At 41.6% G+C, this 23710-nt stretch overlaps 1 protein-coding gene across 1 annotated transcript in view; it reads right to left on the bottom strand.

The window, feature by feature from the left end:
• The window catches only part of itpkb (inositol-trisphosphate 3-kinase B), a 28274-nt gene that overhangs the window by 3337 nt on the left and 1227 nt on the right, over nucleotides 1-23710 (bottom strand). Inside the window, exons 2-10 of the mRNA XM_069657484.1 lie at nucleotides 20374-20575; nucleotides 19802-19967; nucleotides 19359-19643; nucleotides 17578-18525; nucleotides 5479-5578; nucleotides 4455-4492; nucleotides 3950-4125; nucleotides 3070-3274; nucleotides 951-1052 (exon numbers count right to left, since the gene is read on the bottom strand). Of these exons, the coding sequence (XP_069513585.1) occupies nucleotides 951-1052; nucleotides 3070-3274; nucleotides 3950-4125; nucleotides 4455-4492; nucleotides 5479-5578; nucleotides 17578-18525; nucleotides 19359-19643; nucleotides 19802-19967; nucleotides 20374-20420 (2067 nt within the window). The 5' untranslated portion in view covers nucleotides 20421-20575. The remainder of the gene's footprint in view (nucleotides 1-950; nucleotides 1053-3069; nucleotides 3275-3949; nucleotides 4126-4454; nucleotides 4493-5478; nucleotides 5579-17577; nucleotides 18526-19358; nucleotides 19644-19801; nucleotides 19968-20373; nucleotides 20576-23710) is intronic.

Raw genomic sequence — 23710 nt, 5'->3', positions numbered from 1 at the left:
CAGAACACGGGACTTGCTGGTCTACCGCTGCGTCGTTTCACGTCGTAACACACGTTAGTTTGGCACTGAACTCACCCTTTAAAACACCACACAATAACGCACACAAACTAGGCGATGGAGGCAGCGGTTGACCGTCAGCAACTCCGGTGTTCTGCGAGGTACCATTGCTGTTTTTGTCAGTGGAGTCTGGTGGCTATGAAGAGAGCTAAAGAACTGCTGTTTCTGGTTAAACAAAGGATGTTACTCTTTGATAAAAGGTCCATCTGTAGTCATTTTTGACACCAAAACATGTACATATTTATAACAGGGAGTTGAGGGCTACAGCTTACACAATAAACTTTCATAACCCTGCTTTATAAAGCCATTTATTGCATTAGTTGGAACACCTTTTACTTTAACTACATAAACCTTTACATTGTTCAAATTGTACAATCATTTCCTCTCTTCCTTTTCAGTTCATAGCATGTGAGTCAGGATGCATGTGTAAGGTTACCTAGGATACATTTGGTTATAATAAAAATCAGCAGAGTGAGAAAGTAACTAAGTAACTTTTACATGAGTACTTTTTTTAAGTGAGCCACTTTTTACTTTTACTCGATGACTTTTAGTCTATTTATACTTGAGTAGAATATTTCAGTACTCTTTACGAATCTGGTTATAGGATTAAAAATACACAACTACAAGCCTGAACAAGTACACAATGCTGTCATATACCAAAAATGTGCAATTTGTGTGTGCGCGCGGTGTGTGAAGAGGTCCAGGGAGTTCCCTAGGACTTCCCTTTTTTTCTGGCCCTTGAGGCTTGAGGTCACATTGTGTGTCTCTCTGTGTGTGCGTGTTTCCCATGGGGTTATTAAAACAGCACAGAACATTTTTTCACATCTGTTTTTTTGTCCCGCACGTAGTTCAAGGATAATGACACACACATCGTTAGCTACGAACACACTCACCAGTATGTCCTTGTTTCCTTTGACAAAGTCCTGGAAGGCCACAGTCACTTGCTCTCTCGTCTTTGTTTTCTTAAAGTCTCTGTTCACTGTCCCGTCTTCTTTCTGCAGAGCAGAGGACAAAGGAGTTTTAGGGATCATGAGGGTGTAAATTAATGTTCATATTGAGGGTTTCTGCTCTTTGTCCTCATAAAACACAACTTCCAGGTTTATTGTAGAGATGGGGAGGATGGGAGGGGGAGCAGAGGACGGTGGGGAGGAAGGAGAAGGAGCAGAGGGGTGAAGTGACGGGAAAATAGAACAAACAAGGAGGGGATGAAAGGAAGGATATTTTTAGAGAAGAAGGGAAGGGTCTTTGACTGTTACACACCAGAACACACATTTTTACAATTACTCAATTAATCCTTTGTTATTCTTAATAATGACACATCTATGTTAAATACTTGATTCTGATTGGTTAATCACGTTGCTATGAAGAACAAACAGTTGCTAGGGATGCAGCTCTAATCACACAATCCGGAGGACTAACTGTAATCACATCAATTCGCTAAAAGAAGTAAATTTGATGTCGGTCTGTTTACAGAGGGAAAAAAAGAAAAGAGACAAAACAGCGGAAAGAAAGCAAGACAGGTTAAACGATGCAAAAACTGAAGGCTACGACAGAGAGATCGACAAAACCGAAGACGGCACATGAAGCAAGCATTAACCCGAACACAGTTCAGGATGCGGTGGTGTTTAAAGACAGTGAATGGAAAAGAAAATGTTAACAGACTCTGAAAGGTGCTGCACTGATATATCTTATTTCACCATCAGTGGAAATGTTTCCATTTAATGTGAGTAATAACAGCTAGCTTATTTTAATGTGAGTTATATAGAGAAAAATTGTACGCATCTGATTCACAGGACAGGTGCGTAGGACAGGAAAAAATTCGTTATATTGAAAGGAAATGTTTTTTTCTACAAGTTCAGCAACATTTTGTTTTCGAAACAACTTTAACATTTATTTGATCAGAAAAAAAGGTACAGACTTATTTTCCTTTCAGCTGAAGGAGTAAGTGTTTCAGCCCTTACAAGTGTCTAGTTCACGTATGTGTGCATATGGATCTGACGGCATCGTGTGACCTGCAGTTGTTGAATGCACATTTCAGTCTCTGGGGTCCTTCTGACAAAAGCTTCAGTTATTTCCTTGTAAGTTGTTGTGTATTCAAAGTGTAAAGTTGGACACATTAAATAATTAAGGAAACTAGCATAGCATAGCATGTAACACTAACACTCTCTGGTATGAACACAGTGGATGTCTAATGACTTGAGTTGTAGCATTAATAATAAGAGTAATACTGTAGCATCAGAGGGAGTACCAGCAGTCGTCGCCAACCTGCTTGCTGGTTCACAGTGAAATAAATGAGCTTTTCTTCTTCTACTGGCTGCCAGGCAACAAGGTGCCATCTGAAGCCAAAACAATTTTTTTTTCCCTTTTTAGTTTGGTTCAGGTCTGAGTCCGACTGAGGCTCCCTGTGTGGCTTTCTTTAAACATACACACACACACATATTACCTCATTACAGCATGCTTTTCCCATATATTAGAGCTTATACAAGCTGTCTTCACCTTTACAAGAACTGCACATGAACTGGATGAACTGTAAATCCACAATTTGTTGGATATTTCTCACACACACACACACACACACACTCACACACTCACACACTCACACACTCACACACTCACACACTCTGTTTCTGGGGATAACCCCTTAGTCTCATGGCAACAGACCACCGGGAGGCCGTGAATGTCCATATATAGTCATAAGCCCTTAAAATAAAGACAGCAGAGACAGGGAGATTTGTGTGTGTGTGTGTGTGTGTGTGTGTGTGTGTGTGTAGTGTCAGTGCCAGATGCTGAGGCATACAGAGCTGCCACGGACAGGCCTCCTGTATGACAAAGGAACTCCCGCACAAACGTTTACTTGAGAGGAAGTTTCTGTTCAAAACAGGAAGTGCGATCATGCCCCCTGAAGGACACACACACCCCCTTCAAACAGAGACACTAAATCCTGGAAGAAAGGCGGGAAGGAAGGCAGGGCACACACACACACACACACACACACACATTTGTGAGTCTCACCTTGACTCCCTCTATCCTGAAGCCCAGGGTGGCTGTAGAGCTGATGGTCTCTCTCCACTGCATGTATCTGGGTTTGGTCACCACTTTCTGCTCGCTTTCCTCGGGCGTCGGCGCCTCCGGGTCCACCTCGATCATTTTCTGATACATGTCCGGTCTTGGAGAAGGCTTCTTACGAGCTTTAGTCAGCTCTTCCTCAAGGTAGGTCCTGAAAAGTGAGAAAAAAAACAGGTGGTGAGTGTTGAAGACGTAATAGAACGAGAATGAGACGCTTTGTCTCAGTTAGATAACCTGTCTAAATAAAGGTTAGAATAAAAATAAATCTACAATATACATTAATTCTTTGGTTATTATAACGCTGTACTAAAAAGTAAAGTGGGGTGTATACAGTCACAGTGCAAAAACACGAGACAAGAGAAGATCTTCATACTTATTTGGAAGAGAAAACAGAAGGAATTAAAAGTTATTCCCCAAATATCCTGGCTCAATTTTGACCAAAGGGACTTGCCGTAGTTCACACAATTTTTGTCTGCAAGGAGAGGCATTATTACACAGAGACATTTTGCACGCTCACACTTTTGGTTTTAAGTCCAATAAAGGGTGTGAAAGCTTGGGTTGGTTGTCCTTTCACACTTCGTTGTAGCGTTGTTGCACTTTTTCCACAGAATGTTTGGTATTCAGCACAATGATTATCAAGAACTGAGAAATTCATAAGAATAATGCCAAGTTTGAAACACGTCTCTCTCCTTGAAGATTGCCAAAATAAAAGAAATGTGGTTTGGTGTAAACGTCTGTGGTAAAGCACCAGATGATTGAGTTTAAGTTAAGAACTTACAATCCTGCCATCTATTATTATGTGCTGTAACAAGCTTTGTCTCCTCACCTCACTCCCATCTTACAGTCCATCACACATGGGAAGTCGAACTCGGCCAGCAGATCCTCCATCTGGTTATATTTCTGGCCGTCCTTCTCTACGTCTCCATGGTAACCGGGGACGTACGGGCGCAGCACGTCTCTCATCAGCAGGGACAAACAGCGCTGCTCACAATCACAGTGTTTCTAGAAGACATCAACATGGTGATATTATTCTCTGATTTAGTTTTCACACTTCGTGGAACTTCTCTAACTTCCATCCACGAATATTTATCCTTCATTTTAGATCCATCATCTCCTGCTGCATCAGCCACCAGATCTGATGGAGCATCGGGCTCTGCTTCGTATGTCCTGTACCCGGTGATTCATTAAACACAGTCCTGTCTTTGTTTACCATGAGGATGGAGGAGAATACCAGCCTCCCCCCACCCAGCCTTTACATCCTGTCAGGAGGTTGTCATGTAGCCGAACACACAGACACACGCAGAAAAGTCTATTTCAGAACAGTGTCTTACTTTTAAAATGCGGCCGTTGGCTCCTGCCTTGAAGCTCCCTGAAAAAACAAAGAGACACATTTTACTGTGAAGCAGCTGCAGAACATGTTCAAATACAGTAACTGGGAGAAGCATGGCTCGAGTTTAAAAGTCAGGGTTAAAGTGAGGTTACAAAATACTGAACAATCATGTTGTTTCTATTATTTTTGGCAGCTCTACAGAAGTAAAATAATGTAATGCAAGGAAGTAATACAGACTCTGAAATGGTTTGGCTCCCCCTGCATTACGTCACTTTGTATCCTTTCGCTAAGAAAAGTCTATAAAGTCCACAAGCAGCTTTCAAGTCAAACTGAAAGATCTGTTAAAATCTACCGAACTCTGTAACCACTAAACTTACATCCTTGCTTTTAACTTGACTAACATAGTTTAATTGCTGGTGTGTGTGTGTGTGGTTGTGTGTGTGGGTGTGAGAGAAAGCATACTGCTCTGTCTCATTCTGCATTCTGTGTTGTAGTCTTGTAACTTGGTTACATTTTTTAACTATGATGTGTTAATTGTGACATGCAAAGGGACTGAGCGTGAACATGGTGGTACAAAGCAAAGAATGGTAACAATTATGTTTAATATTGGACATGGTCCCCTTTTTTTTTTTAAACCATGTCCAGGCTGCACGGTGGTGCAGTGGTTAGCGATGTTGCCTCACAGCTAGAAGGTTCCTAGTTTGAACCCTGGTGTAGGTGCAGGGGGCCTTTCTGTGTGGAGTTTTTTTTTTTTCCCTGTGCATGCGTGGGTTTGTCTGCTTCCTCCCACAGTCCAAAGACATGCGCATTCAGTTCATTGGTGACTCTAAAATTGCCCGTAGGAGTGAATTACGAGCGTAAAAGGTTGTCTGTCTCTATGTGTCAGCCCTGTGAATGACTGCCGATCAGTCCAGAGTGTACCCTGTTTCTCTCCCAATGACAGCTCGGGTAGACTCCACCCTCCCTGCGACCCTGAACAGGATGAGCGGTAAAGATGATGGATGGATGGAACCATGTCCACGTACCTGCATGTCCAGCCAGTTGTATCCAGGGATATTTCTTCTTGAACGACATGACAAACGGGGACCAGTGGACCATGTTCTTTATCTTCTTCCAAGACTTGTGCTGCAAACACAAACCCACATATGTGATTATCCCTCAGAATGATGCTTCAACAACAGTGTGACTTTAAACGAGGAAACACATTTCCCATAATTCCCAAATGAGTCAAAGCTATTAAATTGCTTGTTTTTCTGGTTATGCCAACTACTTAGACACTTTGGATGACGTGACTCACGAAGGTAAGAGGTAGAGTTTACCAACTCCATGTTGACTTTCTTTAAACCAGTACTTAAGGAAGCCTTACACATGCTCCATCCCTCAGATATCAGCGTGCAGACAAAGTAGCTTAATCTCTCTCTAGAAACCTTTGGCTTATGCAACCTTTTTTTCTGTTCTGTTTAATGGCCAGGAGCAAAACAAGTCTTTAAACACACACACACACTTTCTCACACACACACACACACAGTGGGGCATCCCTGACCCCGGGGGAGCTGTTTTCAATCTGTCTCTGCCAGCTTCTCCCACACTCGCTTGTTCTCCTTCTTTAGCTGTTTTAGACACTTCAACTAAACTCTGGAGGATCACGCCGGGGTTTCCCCTGGTTACACACACACACACACACACACACACACTTAGTCTCTCCTTGGGCTCTCCCTGTCCCTGGCAAGAATACATTGAACTATGGGACTCCTGCCACACACACAAACACAGCTTTTATCTCGCTGACCACAGACTGATGAAAGTTTAGCTCTCCCTTTATCCAGCTCTCCGTCTCTGTGATCAAAAGACTTTCCTCCTACAGATGAATCAATATTTAACAGTTGAAGAAGGACATCTTAACCTGTGTGTTTGTCCCTTACATAACTATACCTGCTATATTTACTGGATAAGCACAGGAGAAGTTAAACAAATGTTTGAAGAACAAGATGGTTAGCATTTTGAGATCAGCAAACATGTCCTGAACTTTCCCTCTAATGCTTAAATCCTAATGCTATCCTAATAATACTTCGTGCTAATGTGGCTGCATGTTGGAACATCTCATCCAAGCTGGAGTAACACATCCGCTTGTTGGATCAAAAAAACAAAACGAAAGACACATTTTTTTTGCCTGCAGCATTACATCAGAGGGAAAAACTCCAGATGTCTTGTTCTGTGGGTTTAAACAATGCTCGTTTGTGTGACACTGAGGCAGAAAATAAGACAAATAAGACGTGTTTCCCCATAAAAACACATCAGAAATTATTCTTGAGTGATTTTAATACAAAATATAGAATCTTCCATTTTAATTTGCATCATAATAGACGCAACATCCAGCCTTAAATTGCACCCGTGTGGTAAAACAGAGTCAAAATTTCCAGGTGCAAAAGCTCCTCTCTCTTCATGTTACTGCTGTGATGTCACACAGAAGATTCCCCCTGCCCTGCAAACACCAGGAAACATAATATTATGTCTTCAAATAAACCAAGAAGAAAAGAAGAGAAACGAGAGAGAGGAGAGGACGGATGAGATAAGAGAGAGGAGGACCATAGAAGGAGATATATAACCCATGTCACATAATCTGGACCTGATGAAAATTCATCAGCTGATAGCATGACTATCTATGGTTAGATGCACGCACACACACACTGTGATGCTCTCTCGCGGGGTCACATGAGGGGTTTTTCTCTGCACCACTGAAGGAGAGAGAGAGAAAAAACTGCACCCTACGCAAAGTCAAACACACACACACACACGTGTAGAGATCACATGGTGGAAACTCTCTGTAAGGTGGGTCAGAAGAAGTGAGAGTCGTGGTAATTACCATGCCTTTTATCAATGCAACAACGGCAAGTTTTGTTGCAAAGTTAGGATTTCTAAGAGTTATATCTTGGATGCAAATTATTTTTTATTTAATGTAGAAATTCAGAGGCAATGGAGAACTTAAATACTGTTAAAACAACATGTCAGTGGCCTAAATGTAAAAGGTAACAGAGTAGAAGCTTGCACTTGGAATTTCCATATATTTATGTGCAGGTCCCTGAATTACGACGAGTATTAGGGCCACATTGCAGAAAAAAAAATATTATCCAAGATTTTGAGAATAATGTCATAATATTACTAGAATAAAATTGTAATTTTTTTACGATAAAAAAATGATATGAGAGAAAAGTCATAATATTATAATCAAAATAATATTAGAATAAAAGTCGTAATTTTACGAGAAAAAAAAGTCAGATTATTAGAATAAAAATAATATGAGAGTAAAAATAATAGATAAAAAGTTATAATATCACGAGAATTAAATCATAAAATTTCAAGGGGAAAAAAACATTTTTTTTTCTTGTAATATTATGATTTTCTTTCTCGTAAAATTACGACTTTTTTCTCGTGATACAATGACTCTTTTTCAGTAAAATTACGACTTTTATCTTGAAATCTTACATCATTTTTTCAGTAGATCAACCACAGTACTCCGTCGTACTGAATAAAGAAAGGCCGAAATACAAAAAATAATAAGGCAGCAACAAGTCAAACTGAATGGTATTCCCCCTCTCATGTTTTCCACCATCTTTACTCAGCCAGAGACCAAAAGGATCAGGCTAAAGTCTGAACTCCCTCTATTACCTCTGACTGTCCTCCATCGACCACGCTGCCCTCTTACAGCTGCAGAAACAGAAAGGGAAAGTCTGGACTGTGTCAAAGGTAAGCACGTTGTCACAGTGTGAAGATTTAGCTGCAATCAAGAGGAGAAGATTGGTTGGCGTGCAATGAAAGTAAAAGCTTCTACCTGCAACATTGTTATTGCTCAATAAAGTGTAACTGCAGAAGTGGAGCCTTCAAAGCACCCCAAACAAAGACTAAATCTGTGACTGTAAAGGCAAGCTTGAAATCAAAGTACCTGAAGGCGGCTGGTACGGAGGTGGATGACGGTTATGATAAAGATGGCTCCGACTGACACAACAACACTCCACACTGAGCACAGCCATGCCGACCACATCATGGCCGACGGAGGTGACAAGACTAAGATTACGTGTCCGGTTCTCCTACAAACACAGCCAAACTCTCTTCATGTCTCCCTGCTTTTAAAAACCTCAGGCTCGCCTCTTTCTGAGCTGAGTTACACGTGTGTGTGTGTGTGTGTGTGTGTGTGTGTGTGTGTCTAAGTGTATGCGGTGGTAAGCTATTGTTGGTCATTTGATTGGCAAAACAGTGGACAAACAATCTGGACATGCAAAGCTGCCCGCAGGTTACAACATATGAAAGAGACAGGTGGAGGTAAGTGTGCGTGCCGTTGGCTTACTGCACTCAAAGTACTAAACCTTTACATTCAGACAGGTTTTTCTACCTATACATGTTTGTGTAAATATATGTGTTTGTCTTGGATATGGCTGCCTGTATGTGTATGTGACAGAAATTACAACGCAGGCTTAAGTATACAGGAAACATCTTAACAGCAGCTGATGAGGTTGGTACGATGCACCTTCAGCCTGCAGCTCAGCTCCTTTAGGTGCAACAGTGCATCATAAACTACACTTAAGTTTTTATGCAGTAAAAAATGACCATACACCATGCACAAAATGTTTGTACTTTCATTGTGAGATTTCACATGAATTAACTGATTATTTAACATTAAATTAGTCTAAGAATGAGTAAAAGAATCAAATGACTAACTGTGTGGAAATCAACTATCCATCTTATCTTATCTTCACTCTTTTTTTTACAGCTGAATCCTCTCACACGAAATAACCTCCACACAGCCACATACCTCACATGTGACGGCCTTCACAAAGACACACATAAACACACACTGCTCACATTCACTCATCCATCCATCCATTATCTATACCGCTTATCCTGTTCTGGGTTGCAGGGGGGCTGGAGCCTCTACCAGCTGTTATTGGGCGAGAGGCGGGGTACACCCTGGACTGATCTCCAGTTAATCACAGGTCTGACACATAGAGAGAGACAACCTTTCACACTCACATTCACACCTACAAGCAATTTTAGAGTCACTAATGAACCTAACGAGCATGTGTTTGGACTGTGGGAGGAAGCGGGAACCCACTCGTGTACGGGGAGAACATGCAAACTTCACACTTCTTTCAAACTGGGATTCGAACTGGGAACCTTCTAACTGTGGGGCGATAGCGCTAACCACGGCACCAGTGTGCAGCCTGACATTCACTTATGTAGATTACAATTCTTTTTTTTATTTATGTATTAATACATTGATTTAATATAATTGCTGTCAACTTTTTCATTTATGACTGCTAAAGCAACTGTACCATGCTTTTATATAATAACAATGTTTATATCAATCTCTTTATTTCTACAGGTATATCATACTTGTATTTCATCTTTTGCCTTCTTCCTGCACGACCCATCTTAGCTACTAACACAATTATTAACAAGTCAAATCATGGGGACAATAATGGTTCCTATAAAGGACGACACATTTACTATAGTTTTTTCATTATGGTGTTTTTAAATGATGAAAACGTAGCATCTTTTATACAAATAAGTAAACATGAAAGTGGAGGGCATTCAGAGAAGGGACTTCAGCTGGAAAAAGTCAAGTGACACTTCTCTGTCTCTCCCTCATCTTTTTCTGGCTCGTTGCTCTCCCGTAGTCTCTCCCATTCTCTCTCCTATCTCTTTCCCCAGACCGGCTGGATGACAGGCAGAGAGAGCAGGAAAAACAGTCAAGTTTCCATTGAGCGAGAGCGAGAGAGAGCGAGAGAGAGCGAGAGAGAGAGAGAGGAGGAAATTGTAAGAGAAGGAACTTCTTGCAGACAGGAAGTGGGGGGGGGTTGCCGCTTGCCTCAGCGACAGTATTTTCCACATCCGCCGCTGACTACAAACAAAAGAAAGAAAGAAAAAAAAAGGCCTTGCCCTCCGTAAACAACTGAAGAGCTCAGAGGAAAAAGAAGCTCTGAGGCAAAGACTTTAATGTCCCCTTGATTTTAATTATAGAAATATGCAGCATTTTTAAATTGTGCAGGTATGACATGCATTGTGCTATTGTTGCGCCCCAAAAGATGCATGGTTGTATGAAAATTCAAAGTTTTTTTCTTTGAATCAAGAGAGCCAGGGTTACATAGGGCAACGTATCACTCATTTGCATGCAGGGAGGAATGCAAAGAGGCCGAGTGTGGTAAGAACGGAGAAAGAAAAACTTGGGTCAAAGGGTAACTCTGGGTTACAAATGTGTGATGAGATGCAGCAGCGAGGGAAACACTGATGCATGCTGATGTTTTCATCGGAGGAGCACGGAGGAAACAACAAGCCTGATATCGCTCACCACAAGGTCCCCTCGCAGATACAAATACTGCAGCTGTCTGAGTCTGCAAAGTTGAGACTGAGAGGAACACACACACACACAAACACAGTCTAAATTAAACTGCATGGAGTGTGATGCAGGCTAAACAACGTGCACTAGATGCTTGGACGGTGCCTTATAAATCTCTTAGCAACGGAGGCAGGCTTGACGGTTATATAAGGCGAGAAAAAAGGGACAACTAAAGGGAAAAAGAGCGGTTAGATGTTTGTGATGTGGCTGCTCAGTTAGCTAAATACTGTAGTCGGATAAGAAAGACCAAATTGAGGTCACAATGGAACATTAAAGAGCAGATCTCACTTTTAGATCTCGCTTCCACTTTGACATTAAAGAAACAGCTTTATTTTTGGGTGCTTCTTTGGTTGCTCATGCTTGTTAAAAAAGCATGATCATTTTTACATGCAATGATATAAATAAAAGCACAGATATCAATCAAAGAGTGGTGTTAATATAGCTATGATTTGTAGCGGTGCAACCTGTGGATCTCCAGTCTAATGAGTCAACATGTATAACCCTAGTATTCACATTCAGCAGGGTTTCCCCATGCACTGTGTGTGTGTCTCTGACGGCTCTGAATGTGTGTGAAACCACACTTCACTTCTGCTCTGGACTCAACACTAGACGCTCTTTCAACCAAAATGTCAGTTTCAGCAGCAGCAGGTCGAGCTGACTCCTCCACGACCGGGGCAACTGCTTCAAAATGCGTGCGCTCTGAACAGGCAAGCCTCCCGCAGAAACACCAAATTAAGAAATGACCGGTGTTTCCCCTCTCTCAGTGACCCAAGTAGGCCCTTTTTCACACACACTTTCTTTAACTTACAGACTCACTGTCTCTCTCTCCCTCACACACACACACACACACACAGCTGTGAGAGGGAAACTCGGTTTGACGTCACAGGATTGCTAAGCAACCGGCCGCCGTGGTAGTGAAGATTTTCCACTTCAGTGCAAACACAGTGTGTGTGTCTCAGAAAGTGTGTGTGCTGAGTTACAGTTGAGGACATGAGAGTGAGTTTTTGTCCGGTCAAGTCCACTTAAAAAAAACTCTTTTTTTTGTTCGAGGTTCGGTTTGGGTGTGTGTGTATGCCTGCGATTTAAAGGATAATAAAAAAAGGATGTGAGAAAAGAACAATTGTTTCTGAGTGGATACAGTTTTGTCTTGCTCTGCAAAGGTCAACTAGTAAAAGTTCAAGAGTGTGTTGTGTGCAGAGGGTGTGTCAGTGTAAACGTATATGAGTGTTAGTTTAGCAGCATGGGTTTAGTCTGTGATCTAAAGGATGCATCTGTTTATCAAGGATGCTTCATAGGTGTATTAACATATGTCCAAAGGCATCCCGAGCTTTAATTACAGCTCAGGCAGTGTGAGACACAACACACCCTCTGCATCATTTATAAACTCCCGCACTGCTTACGTTCCGCTGTAGCTTCAGCTTCTGTCATCAATCTGCTCTGAGTACATAATACAACTTTAAACACAGCTGACCCGAAAATTTGGCAGCAGGTTTATATTAAAAAAACTAATCGAAGCTGTAGTTGTAAAGTGTAACAAATGCTCAGTCAGTCTATTTATGTGACTTGTAGACTTAAAAAGGTAAAAAAGACGGTGAAAAAATATATTACTGTGGGAAAAAAACAAGATTAGCAGTAACATTTTATATTTCAGAGGGAGGTACGTGGAAAATGTGGCTTTTTTTGCGTGATAATTAAGTTAAATGACTAATCGATTCCTACAAATCTGGATAATTGATCGAGTAATTGTTAAACTTATGATATGAAGTCCTTCAAAAACACTAATCCTATTATTAATGTTGTCAATTGGTGACTTTTCAAACTTCTTATTGCTCTTCATCTTCAGTTTTAACACTATTCTGCCACCTGTTTGATAATGTGTGGCGATTTTGTGGTTAAACATTCTTTATTGTCTTAAATATTGTCATCATTAAATGAAATGTTACAAATATAACTTCTGTTCCCTGAAGGAGAGGATTCAGGTACAACACATATAGTTTGGGATATCACATACTATATGTGTTGTACCAAGTGACTCGACTGAAAGGGAACTCTGTATTTGCATTTCCATTTATGTCTATGAGGTTTCATTTGTTGTTGTTACTCTTATCGCCCTGTCGCAGATGTTTGAAGGTTAATTACACAGAAAAGCAAACACATTTTGACGCCTAACTAAGGTCATATTACTTACAGTTTCTTTTCTTTTCCTTCCCCAGAACCCATAAAAAAATTGTAGAGAGGAAAAAAACAAAGATGCCAATCTATTGCAGGTGCTCCCTCAGCTGCCAATTAACTAGAAGAGGGAAACACTGGCAGCACATATATGCCTTCAAACCTTGGAGAGATGCCCAACAGTCAAAAGATCAGCCAAACGGTGTCTATAAAAGGCTCTGTTAAGACTCTGAGAGTGTGCACTCTTAAAAAATGAGTTGATATAATCATAAAACTAATGACCATAGCAAGGCAGATGTGTTTGACTAGGATTAAACAATGGAAATTAAAATGTCACGTTAACCCAGGTGAGTGACGCAAAGGCAAATTAACTTATTAAACTCATAATGACAACAAATTCATTAATTATGATGCAGAGCTCTTTAACAAAAAACATAACCCTAAATGTGTTCTGAGGAAAAGTCTTCATCAGACAAGGTTCAGACCTGCCATAGTACAATCTTTGGAGCATCAACAATCGATTATATACGGTCGAAGGCCAAAAATGTGTCAATGGCCGCTTCATTTTTACTTGGCTGATTGTCATCAGTCGGTCTGGGTTAGATTGCCTGTATTGGCACCACAACTTCCTCAACACAACTCTATTATTCTCTCTTAACTCTATTATTCAAACAATAGTGGCAGATGATGTAAAGTCACCTTTCATAGTGGTCAGCAAAGGAGTAGCTCAGGGATCTTTTCTAGGGCCTTTTTACTTTGTATATACCTGCCACAAAGTTAGAAGAACCATCTTTATGCTGACGACACAATGTTATATTCTTCTAGGGATGAAACGGTTACCGGTTTCACGGTTAAACACGGTAAAATTGCAGAGGGTTAGAACTACAGTGTTAAATTTTAATTATCATCACCGGCAGAGGAGATTTTTCAGCCCTCCAAAAAAGACTAAATGCAAGGTGTGGTCATATGCTCATCTTCAAGACCGTCCACTACTTTATAGTGAGTGCAAGGTAAGTTAACTCTTGATGCATGATGTGGGTTTAAGGAGTGCCGGAAAATGTCACGGTGTCTGTCTAACTTGCTAATAGTTTGTTAATAATGTAAACTGAAGCTTCAAGTCTTACTTTTTTTTAAAGCGAAAGTGAGACGGAAAGTTTTTGCTTTTACTCGTCTTGCTGCTGTATGTGTCGTGTTAGCTGCAGACTCTATTCGCCCATTGCCCACGATAACCAGTAACGTAGTTTAGTCAGTCACCAACATATTTTGCTCATTATAAATCGGCAGCCATTGAATTGGTTGTTGAAGTCAACAGGAGAAACGCTGTGTCTGTGTGTGTGTGTGTGTGTGTGTGTGTGTGTGTGTGTGAGAGAGAGTGAAAGAATAATAAAAACGCTAATAATAATAATAATATTATTAATATTAATAATAATAATACATTTGCTATTGCTTTGTTTACAGAGTGGGCGTGCAGCAGGCCAGACAAGTGATGCTACTGGGCCTTGTCCCTCAGTGACACAGACACTCCAGCAGGACATTTGATGGTTTTCATGTTTACATAATATTTCTTAGGTTCAGTTCTTATTTTAGTATTAATTTATGCAAATACAATGCATAGTGCTGTTATTGTTTTGTTATTATTGTGTGGGTTTTCAAAATAAAACTCGGTTAAATTATCAACAATACCGCGATAATACTGATAACCATGATAATTGTAATCGTGATATGAAATTGTCATACCGTTACATCTCCATATTCCTCTGTACCCTCAACCAGAGGCACAGACTGATTTTAGCTCCAAATCCAACAAGCTTGGGCTAGTCTTCAACTGCTGAGTTCAAGTACATGGGTATTTTGCAAAATAATGATCTAGTGGTTGAACTTTAAATAAAGAAACTACTTGCTTTATAGGCGTGCAAATACAGGTAGGTTAAGGGTTTACAAGACAAGAGATAAGATAAGATGCGTGTATCTTATTCTGTTTAATTTGCATTGCTGCAGGCCAGGGCCCCAGCTCGTCTCAGCATGAAGTACATTTTTAACAAATTCTACAGTAAATATTGTAAAAGTTTCCATCTCCTGCAGATGTTCTTTTGTCTCTTTCAGCAGGTTCTTGTTCTCAAGCTCACTCTGTTCTTCTGCCTTTCTTACTCTCTTATATCACTCCTCTTCACTCGCTCCCTCTCCTCTTTCCTACATACCTCCCACACAAGCAAGCATGCTTTATGTGTATGTGCATGTCTGCCTCTAGTTGCACACATACACCCAGTGTTCATAAGAAAACAACTGATCAGACACCGTGACCGGCTACAGACATGAACATAAATAACCTGCATGTTTGACATCTTTGAGCTATGAAGGGGGAAACCCAGACTTTTACGAGGAACTATGAAACCCTTGTCTTCAGTCAGCTGCAGGAGCTTCTGTGTCTGTCTTTGCCAGGATGAAGGAAAAATACAAATACTGGGGACATGCAAACAGCAATACAAACACTATTCAAATCCATCAGCCAAATCCTTTTAAACAAATAGTTAGTAATGCATGGCAACGAGGAAGGCCGGGACATGCGATTAGGGATGGGTCATTAGATTAAATACAAAGGAAAACTGCATCCATCACACACAATCTGGAGTCTCATAAATCATACACCGCAATAAGATCATAAAATCACATTTTATTATATTCGCTGATATGCAGACGATGAACTGATTTCATGCATTAAGTCCTAAAAAAGGGACAATTTTAGTACTGGGACATTGTTTACCAAACACTAGAAGAAATCAGTTATACAATCCTTTGTTAAATCGTGTATCAAAGCAAAAGTGAGATGAACTGGTGAACTTATCCTGACTACAAAAAAAATCACATCCACACAACCACCTACACACACACACACACACAGAGACCCAAACAGGCCTCAGCCTCCTCTTTGAACGGCATCCAAATGCAGGCAAAGCCTAAGTGTGTGTGACTGCAAATTCTCTTGCCTTTCCTTTTTCTATCAGTCATGCACTCTCTCAAACACACACATACACCCTCACACTTACCTACACACTAAACACACACCTACACGCACAAACACTCACACAGGTCGGGGCACAGAGCTAGCTTTGTTACCGTGAATGTCAACCATTACTAAGGCGGGGAGCTCTGGCCAATTTGACACAGAAGCACCCAGCAACATGCACAGGCACATTCAAACACACAAACACTGAGGTACACACATTTTGATGCACAATTAACACTAAATCACACGAGAACAAGCTCTCTCCCAGGTCTGGCAAGATTAGCTTCAAAATCACCGCGCTAGCTAACATACAAAGGTTCCTACCGAGGTCTTTGCACATCACAAATACTTGAGACGTAACAATTGTTCCTGTCTGTATTTCATCACAGCCAAATAACAATGAAGCAGCTGAAAACTATGATGTAATGCAATGAATAAGACACATGACTACAGCTACTACGACTACTGCTAACGGCTCTGACCCTGTACTTTGTGCTAGCAGTACTTTGAGCTAAATGCTTACATCAGCATGCTAGTATGCTCACTGTGACAATGCTTAGATGCTGATGTTTACATTAATTTGGCTACATTTACCATGTGCACTACTTAGCTTAGCGTTTTGGCATGCTAATATTAGCTTATTCTTATAGCTAATGTTAGCGTATCTAATTTTGTGGCAATTAAGCAATTTCGGATTAGATAATTCACAGGACTGGTAAAAAGTTTGACCTGCTATTGATGTTGACAAAAAGGCAGGGATAACAAATAATTATTAAGTTATTTGACTCGAGACAAAAGTGGTTGATCGACCAACAAACGAGCAAGCCAAAATAGGTATTCCAAATCATGTTACTAGCATAGCTAAAAACGCTTAGCTAGGCCCTTTTCCCACTGGTCAAAAAACCCACCTACACCCACTAACACCAGCCTTTTTTTCTTAGTGGGAAAGGCAACAATCGGCAATCAGACTCGGGTCAAATGACTCTGCAGTAGACCAGGGTGATTATCGCCTCGGCTCAGATTAGCATTGATGCGAATACAAAACCCGGGTCAATACGCTAATCTCCGCCCACACCAGCACAACACTATGCTCCATCGCTAACTTCTGCGACTCCTTGACATCTCAGCTAAAAATTCCGCCCGTCTCCATCTGAGCAGCGCTAAAAAACCTAACCACACCTTTACTGTTTATTAATCCTGTTCCGGGTGTGTTTGTGACGTAAGACTGTGACGCAGCAGAAAAGAGACCAAAAGGAGTATACTTCACTGGCAATGGGAACAGCATCTATAAGCAGGTCTTCCCAGGTCTGAAAAACCTGCGTCAACACGCTAAATTTGGTGGGAAAGAGGTACTGTATTCCTGTTAAGTAAAGTCTCAGATGTCCCTTAGCTTTCCCTGATTATCCATCTACTTCTCTGACTCTTTCCATACTGATGATATAAGGCATCCCCGGTCAGTTCAGTGTCTAAAGGTCATTGCCATTTTAACTTCAAAAGGTCTGCAGCCTATACATGCAGGCGCACACACTAGCAGACAAACTCTCATGTGGCTCTACTTACCGCTCTCTGTTTAGAGGTTAGGACTGCAGGGTTGAGAAGCTGATCTCCTTTCTCCGTATCACTGGAGATATCCTCCTCTGACTCTTCCCAAGACGAGGAGAACCCGGCTGAGGACGCAGAGGAGGATGACAGCTTCCTGAGGGAGCGCATGGCGAAGTTTGACCCAGGGATGGGGCTAGAACCGGGGCTAGGGGTGCAGCTTAGTCCCAGATCTGAGCTGGAGCCTTCAAAAGTTTGAGGTTGGCTTTCCAAACCGTGGTCAGTTATTATGACAGCAGGGATGGAGGGAGGGATGAAGGGAATGTGGTTGGCGGTGTGGTCGGTGATGTCCAGCAAACAAGGGGAGCTCTCACTCATTTGTGCCCCAGGAAAAGCAGGGGTTTCTGGGTTAACAGCCAGCATGTTTGCCTCTTTCTGGAGCTGCATCCCGAGACACGACTGGTCCTCTTTCTGATTTATTAATTCTCTCTCTGTCCGTTCTCTTTCGTCTCCCAGAGTTTGTTTGTTTTCTACCTCCCGTCCATCTTTTTCTCCCTCCTTTTCTCCCTCTGTTTTCTCTCTGTCTAGGTTTAATGTCTCGAGGGAACCCTGAACAACAGACGATCCATCTAAACAGGGAGTTTGCATTGTTATTGTAGAATGTCCAAAGAGTGTCCTGTTCTCTGTGTTCGTTTGAGTCACGTTACCGTCCTTCTTCTCACCTTTATTCCTTCCTCCCTCCAAAGTCTCCTCCTCCCTTTCCCTTCCATTCTGGACGACAGGGGGGAGTTTGCCCTCCTGTGGGTGGGTCATTGGGGATTCAAGTGCCACGTTTCCTTGGCTGGAATGGGAAGGCGTTTGGCTCGGCGATCGCCGCGGAGAACGAGGGCTGCGTTGGAGCTCGCTGTTAAGCACCTGGGCACGGATTCCAGAAATGTGGGCCTCGAAAATGCCCACTTTTCCCCTGACCTGAAAGACACAGACAATAAGAGTCTAAATGCAGCTACAGTTTGCTTTCCTTGGTTTAACCGTAGAGAAGTTCCTTTGATGCATTTGGTTGGGGCTGCTTATCACTTCACAGGTGCACCTGTATCAGCATACCTTGGCAGAATATCATCATAACACAAAATACTACCTATATTAAGAAAAGAAGAAAGAGGCTCGACTCGAGGGTTTTCCCATGTTTGGTGTTTTACAGTCTGAATTGAAAAACGATGTTGGCAAGCTGCAAATTCCATTTGTGACTATTGGCAGTTTCTGAGTACAAATGTAGTTTGGCTTTCAGTTACAGAGAGAGAAAAAAGAGCACGAATATGAAACTAAAATTAAATCAAGTGTGCTTATGTAAAATCCAAATCAAATCTAAGAAAATAAAAGCACTTTTGCAAGAATTGAATTTGAATTAAAAATAATCAGTATTGATTCTTAACTGAAAAATGTTGGTTATTATTTGCTGAAATAACATTTACGATGGATATTAGGAAAAGAAAATACAGTATTATTCTGGAAAACATGAAACTTTCAAAATAAAAGCCCTTTTTCAGAATGACAGAATGATTAAAGTCCAATTTCCAAGCTTGCCGGATGACTTACATTTAAACACCTGAGTCAGAGAAACTCCTGCTGACATTGTTCAGACTAGCCCACCAAATCAAAACAAAGTAGTAAATCCTTCAGTGTGAACACATTGCTCTATATTGCTTAAGGATTGCATTCCTAGACAAACACAGACAGAGCTAGGAGGATGTAGAGAGTAAGACAGAGATACAGCAAAACAGACAAAGAGACACGTATGATATCACCTCAACGTTCTGCAGCTCCCTGTGAATCTGCAGCAGCTGTGCCTGGCGTCTCTTCTCCTCTCGCCTCTCTCCTCCTCCCGTCTCTCCTCCCCTCTCCTCCTGCCCTTCTCCTTCCCCTCTCTCCTCGCAGCCGGGTGAGCTCAGTCGTCGGACCCGCTGGCCCACATTGACTCCTAGCAGCTCCGGGCTCCGAGGGGAGGGGGAGCGGGCGCGAGGGGAGGAGCTGGGGGAGAGGGAGGAAGAAGGGGGGAAGACAAAAGTCTGACCTAGGGAGCGAGGGCTCGTCTAGGAGAGAGACACAAGACGGGATTAGAGGCGCTACAAGAATTACTCACGCATGTATATTAGGACTTCAGTTACAAACTAAATCAGGTACTTAATATTCTTTGGTTTTTAACTTTAAGACCAACTGGACATCTTTCACAGGTTAGATGTGGTGTTACCTTCGGGCTGGTGGGGCTGTAGAGACCTCCACCCAGCGCTCCCCCAGCCAGTAACGGACAGTAGGTGCTCCGATCTGGAACTGGCAGCACTGGTCGGCCGACTGGACTGGTTCTAGCTGCAGAGGTGGTACTAGAGGAGCCTGGCTGCGTGTGAAACTGATTACTGCTGCGGAGAGGAGAGAAGAGGAGAGGGTTGGTTAATCTCAGTGTTTATATAAAAAAACAAATGCTGAAACTATCAGAAAAATATATATTTTCCATTTTATTGCCTTTAAAGAAAGAAATGTTGAAAATGATATAAAGAAGCAAAAAATGTAGAGGGATAATTTCTTACAAGAAAAGATATTTTCATCAACATACTGCACAGCAGGATGGCTCTATAAGTAAGTGCTATAATGTATTAAACATCAAATCTAACCAGTCCAGTCTAACAGCTTCTCAACCACACTAAACCATACTGACCAAACATGTTTAGAGTTTGCATTTCCTCGAAGAAACTCTCCAGGGAAACAGTGGCCTTTAAACAAAAAGAGTTGACATACATGTGACATACAAAACAAATACAAGCACACCTGTTCATGACTCCGAGGCCGTTCAGGTTCAGGGCAGACGCTGCCATCCCCGCGGCCGGGCCAGGGGCTCTGAGTGCTGGGTACACATCTGATAATCTCCCCCTGAAGCAGCAAGGGAGCTCCGGAGAACAGCTTTCAGTGTTTCTTCTGCATTCAGGCAGCAGCGAGTGTGCCAACGACGCAGGAAAAAATGCACCAGACACTGAAAGAAAGAAAGAGATCAAGTTAATTTGACTGCATCTGAGCTTTGTTACGTAAAAACTAAATGAGAGACGGTCTTTAAAAGCTCTTTTTCAAAAGGGCAAACACTGGAAGTTGAATTTTCCATTCCTGGAAAAGCATCCCTAACTGCGTCATGGACAAAGATCAGTCATGTAGTCCTGTTGGTAAGTCGAAATGAAAGATAGCATTGTTTGTGCAGGGATTAAAGCTAAATAAGATACAAATAACAGGGAAAGTGAAAGGGGGGCGGACAGAGAGATAATGCAGGGAGGAAATGAGCAAGGGACATGTTGCACACACTGGAAGTAATCTGTTTAATAGAGGCTGAAATTATATAATGCTTATTTGAATGAAACAGCTGTTTTATTGGATTACAATGTTTGTCTCTTCAGTAGCAATCAATTTATGTCCTCTGCAGGCACATAACTAGTAAATCTACACCAAAACGTCTTAAGAGTTTCACATGTTTAACTAAACGAACCGCCTCACGCTCTTGTTCCTCGTCTTTGATCTAAAAGCAGCAGCGGCGGCGGCACGGCGGCCAAAGTTCAGCCGGACCAAGCTGTGACAATCTTTTTGCTCCGTTGATCCTCGAGCTCAACGCGCTGTTTGCTTGAAATTTTGCTTCGGTCTAAAAATAAAGTTCGCGTGAAGGTAACATTCTTTCAGAAAATGAGGGAGGCACGAGGAAAAGGGCAGAAAGATGGAGATAGAGAGAAGCATGCAGGGAGGGAGGGAGGGCGGGAGGTGGTCAGAAGGGCCGCAAAAAACAGTGGCAGGCAGCAGAATGAAGCGGATAAAGATGTGTCTTTTTGGTCTTGTGTTCACATGTATCAATAAATTATAAGTCATTTTCATCACAGGGGACTATTTTGCTCTGTTCTTACATTGAAATACTTCTATTTTGAACATCAGGATGTCTTGAACTTGGCTTAAAATAAACTTTTGTTTTGAGGACCTGCACTAAAGCACTTGGCTTTGTATTTTATGCATGCAACAGCACAGGGGTCAAGTACCTTTATAGGAAACGGGCCTTTTTAGAAGCAAAGCAAAACCTAGCTGGTTAGAAGGTGACCTGCAAAATCTGCTACTTGCAGAGTGAACTAGATTTAAAGTCCTTTCAAAATAAAGCTGAATTGAAGCTAAATTGATCATTAATTATTCCTTTTAAGCATTAAAGCATAAGTGATGTAATGCTCCCTCATTGTGTATTCGATTCAGACGATGCGATTATGCAAAGTTGAGCATGAGCCAGACACTCGTGGAGTGCAGAAATGCTAACACTAAATACTTTCATGCTTCAGTAAAAGAAGAAGCCACACCATCTTTCACACCATCTTGCAGGTCAATCAGCAAAACTAAACTGAAGATCTAACGGCTAAAACGATTCTATTTCAGCGCAGTCCTGTCGCTCGGTCAAGCACATCATGAGCTGAGCTGCCAGAAAGCGCCTTGGGTTGTGGTTTGATTGGAGATAAGTTAAGACATCAGGTCCTGAACATGGGGTAAACATGGGGTTTCCTCGTTGGGGAGTGACGCAGTTAGACAGAAGTGGCAGGAAGCAATCTTGAATGGCCTGTCACTACACTGAATAATCACTTCTCTCTTTGCTTATTGGACGCTCACGTCCATTTAAGAGTCTGCGAAAACAACAACACGATTCAGGCCGGGAGTGTAAAGAGAGTTAGGAGAGGGAGACGGGGACAGAGAGAGCGGGGAAGGGAAGAGAGGTGTTCACAGGCTATTTCGGTTTAGTTGTCTATTCTGGAGCTTTCATGCAGAAGCAGAGGATCTGCTGTCTGTGGAACGGTCGCTGTAATAGAGCAGCGCCGGGCAGCAGGAAGAATTTTCACACTGCATGCTGCACATTGTAAGCTGCAAAAAACAGATACAACTCCCCAACAACGGTCATTAAAGATTTATCAGATCAAGGGGAAAGACAAAAAAAAGGGGCTGATTGAACTCTTGTCTGTGGTTTATCGAGCGTTTAAGGTTGCTTCACAAGAGAAGAGGCCTTAACGGTGAGAAAACATACAGTGGGGGACATCCTGCAAAATAGAAAGACATGAGAGAAAGCATAATATAAGATATGTCTCATAACTTGACTTCTCTTACAGATTATACCGTCCAAAAAGGTAGCATGCATCTCCCTGCACACATTGTCGACATGTTTTAAGATATCATATACGCACGACTCAACAACATCCTTGAAGCAGGATAGTGGAGCAAGCCCTGACCATGACTTTCAACTCAGACATAAACATAACTGAAAAACACAGCTTTTAATACACCAAACCTGGCAACCACAAAAAAGGACGGAGCGAAAAATCAAACAAATATTGGTTTGTGCTGACTTCACATGTAAACTAGCTCAGCATGTTTGTCTGTGTCTCAGCGCAGTAATGACAGAGTGAGTGGGATTGTGCGAGCGTTCAAAGTGTCCGCCTGCCTACACAATGAACCTCCGGACAGAACACGATGGAAGATACTCAAGAGTCCGACTGAAAGTTTACAAGATGCTGATCATTATTTTTTTTCTTGAGATTCACACGAGCAGATGGCCGGCCAGAGCGATGATGATATAATACAGTCACATGATATAAATGCTGTTGCTGTTTAGCCGGGATATTTATAGGATTGAATCACTTTTATATTTCTGGATGTGTGCAATTTTACCGATCAATGAGCGGGACTATTTTATGGAAATAAATACATTTTACTTTTTCTTTTCTTTTCAATGTGATGATGTAACTTTATTTGGCAGGTATTTAACTATCTGGATTAGTCACAAACACTGTTCTTTTATCCATTAGTAGCTCCTCAACAGGACATATTACAATATTAGAATATAAATAAACATCCCTATAAACACTTATTGTTCTCCACAGTATAGGACTATATTTATATCAGCCACCTCAAGTAGGAGAGGAGATAGAGTAGAAGCTTAAAGGTCCCCAGTATGGGAGAAGGCCTCAAGAGGGGGCCAAAGAAGGTTAGAAATAACCTTATTAATAAAATAATTTAAAAGAAACATTTTCTTAAACATCTTTACCAAATTGCGGTTTTCACTCTTGTATCACTATTAAAAGAACGTCTTTGGGTTTTGGACTGTTCA

Source organism: Semicossyphus pulcher, unplaced genomic scaffold, assembly GCF_022749685.1.
Source record: "Semicossyphus pulcher isolate SPU_LCO1_2020_fin unplaced genomic scaffold, fSemPul1.0.p SCAF_11, whole genome shotgun sequence".
Classification (NCBI taxonomy): Eukaryota; Metazoa; Chordata; class Actinopteri; order Labriformes; family Labridae; genus Semicossyphus; species Semicossyphus pulcher.
The sequence above is the reverse complement of the archived record's forward strand: the minus strand, read 5'-3'. Positions and strand labels throughout refer to the sequence as shown.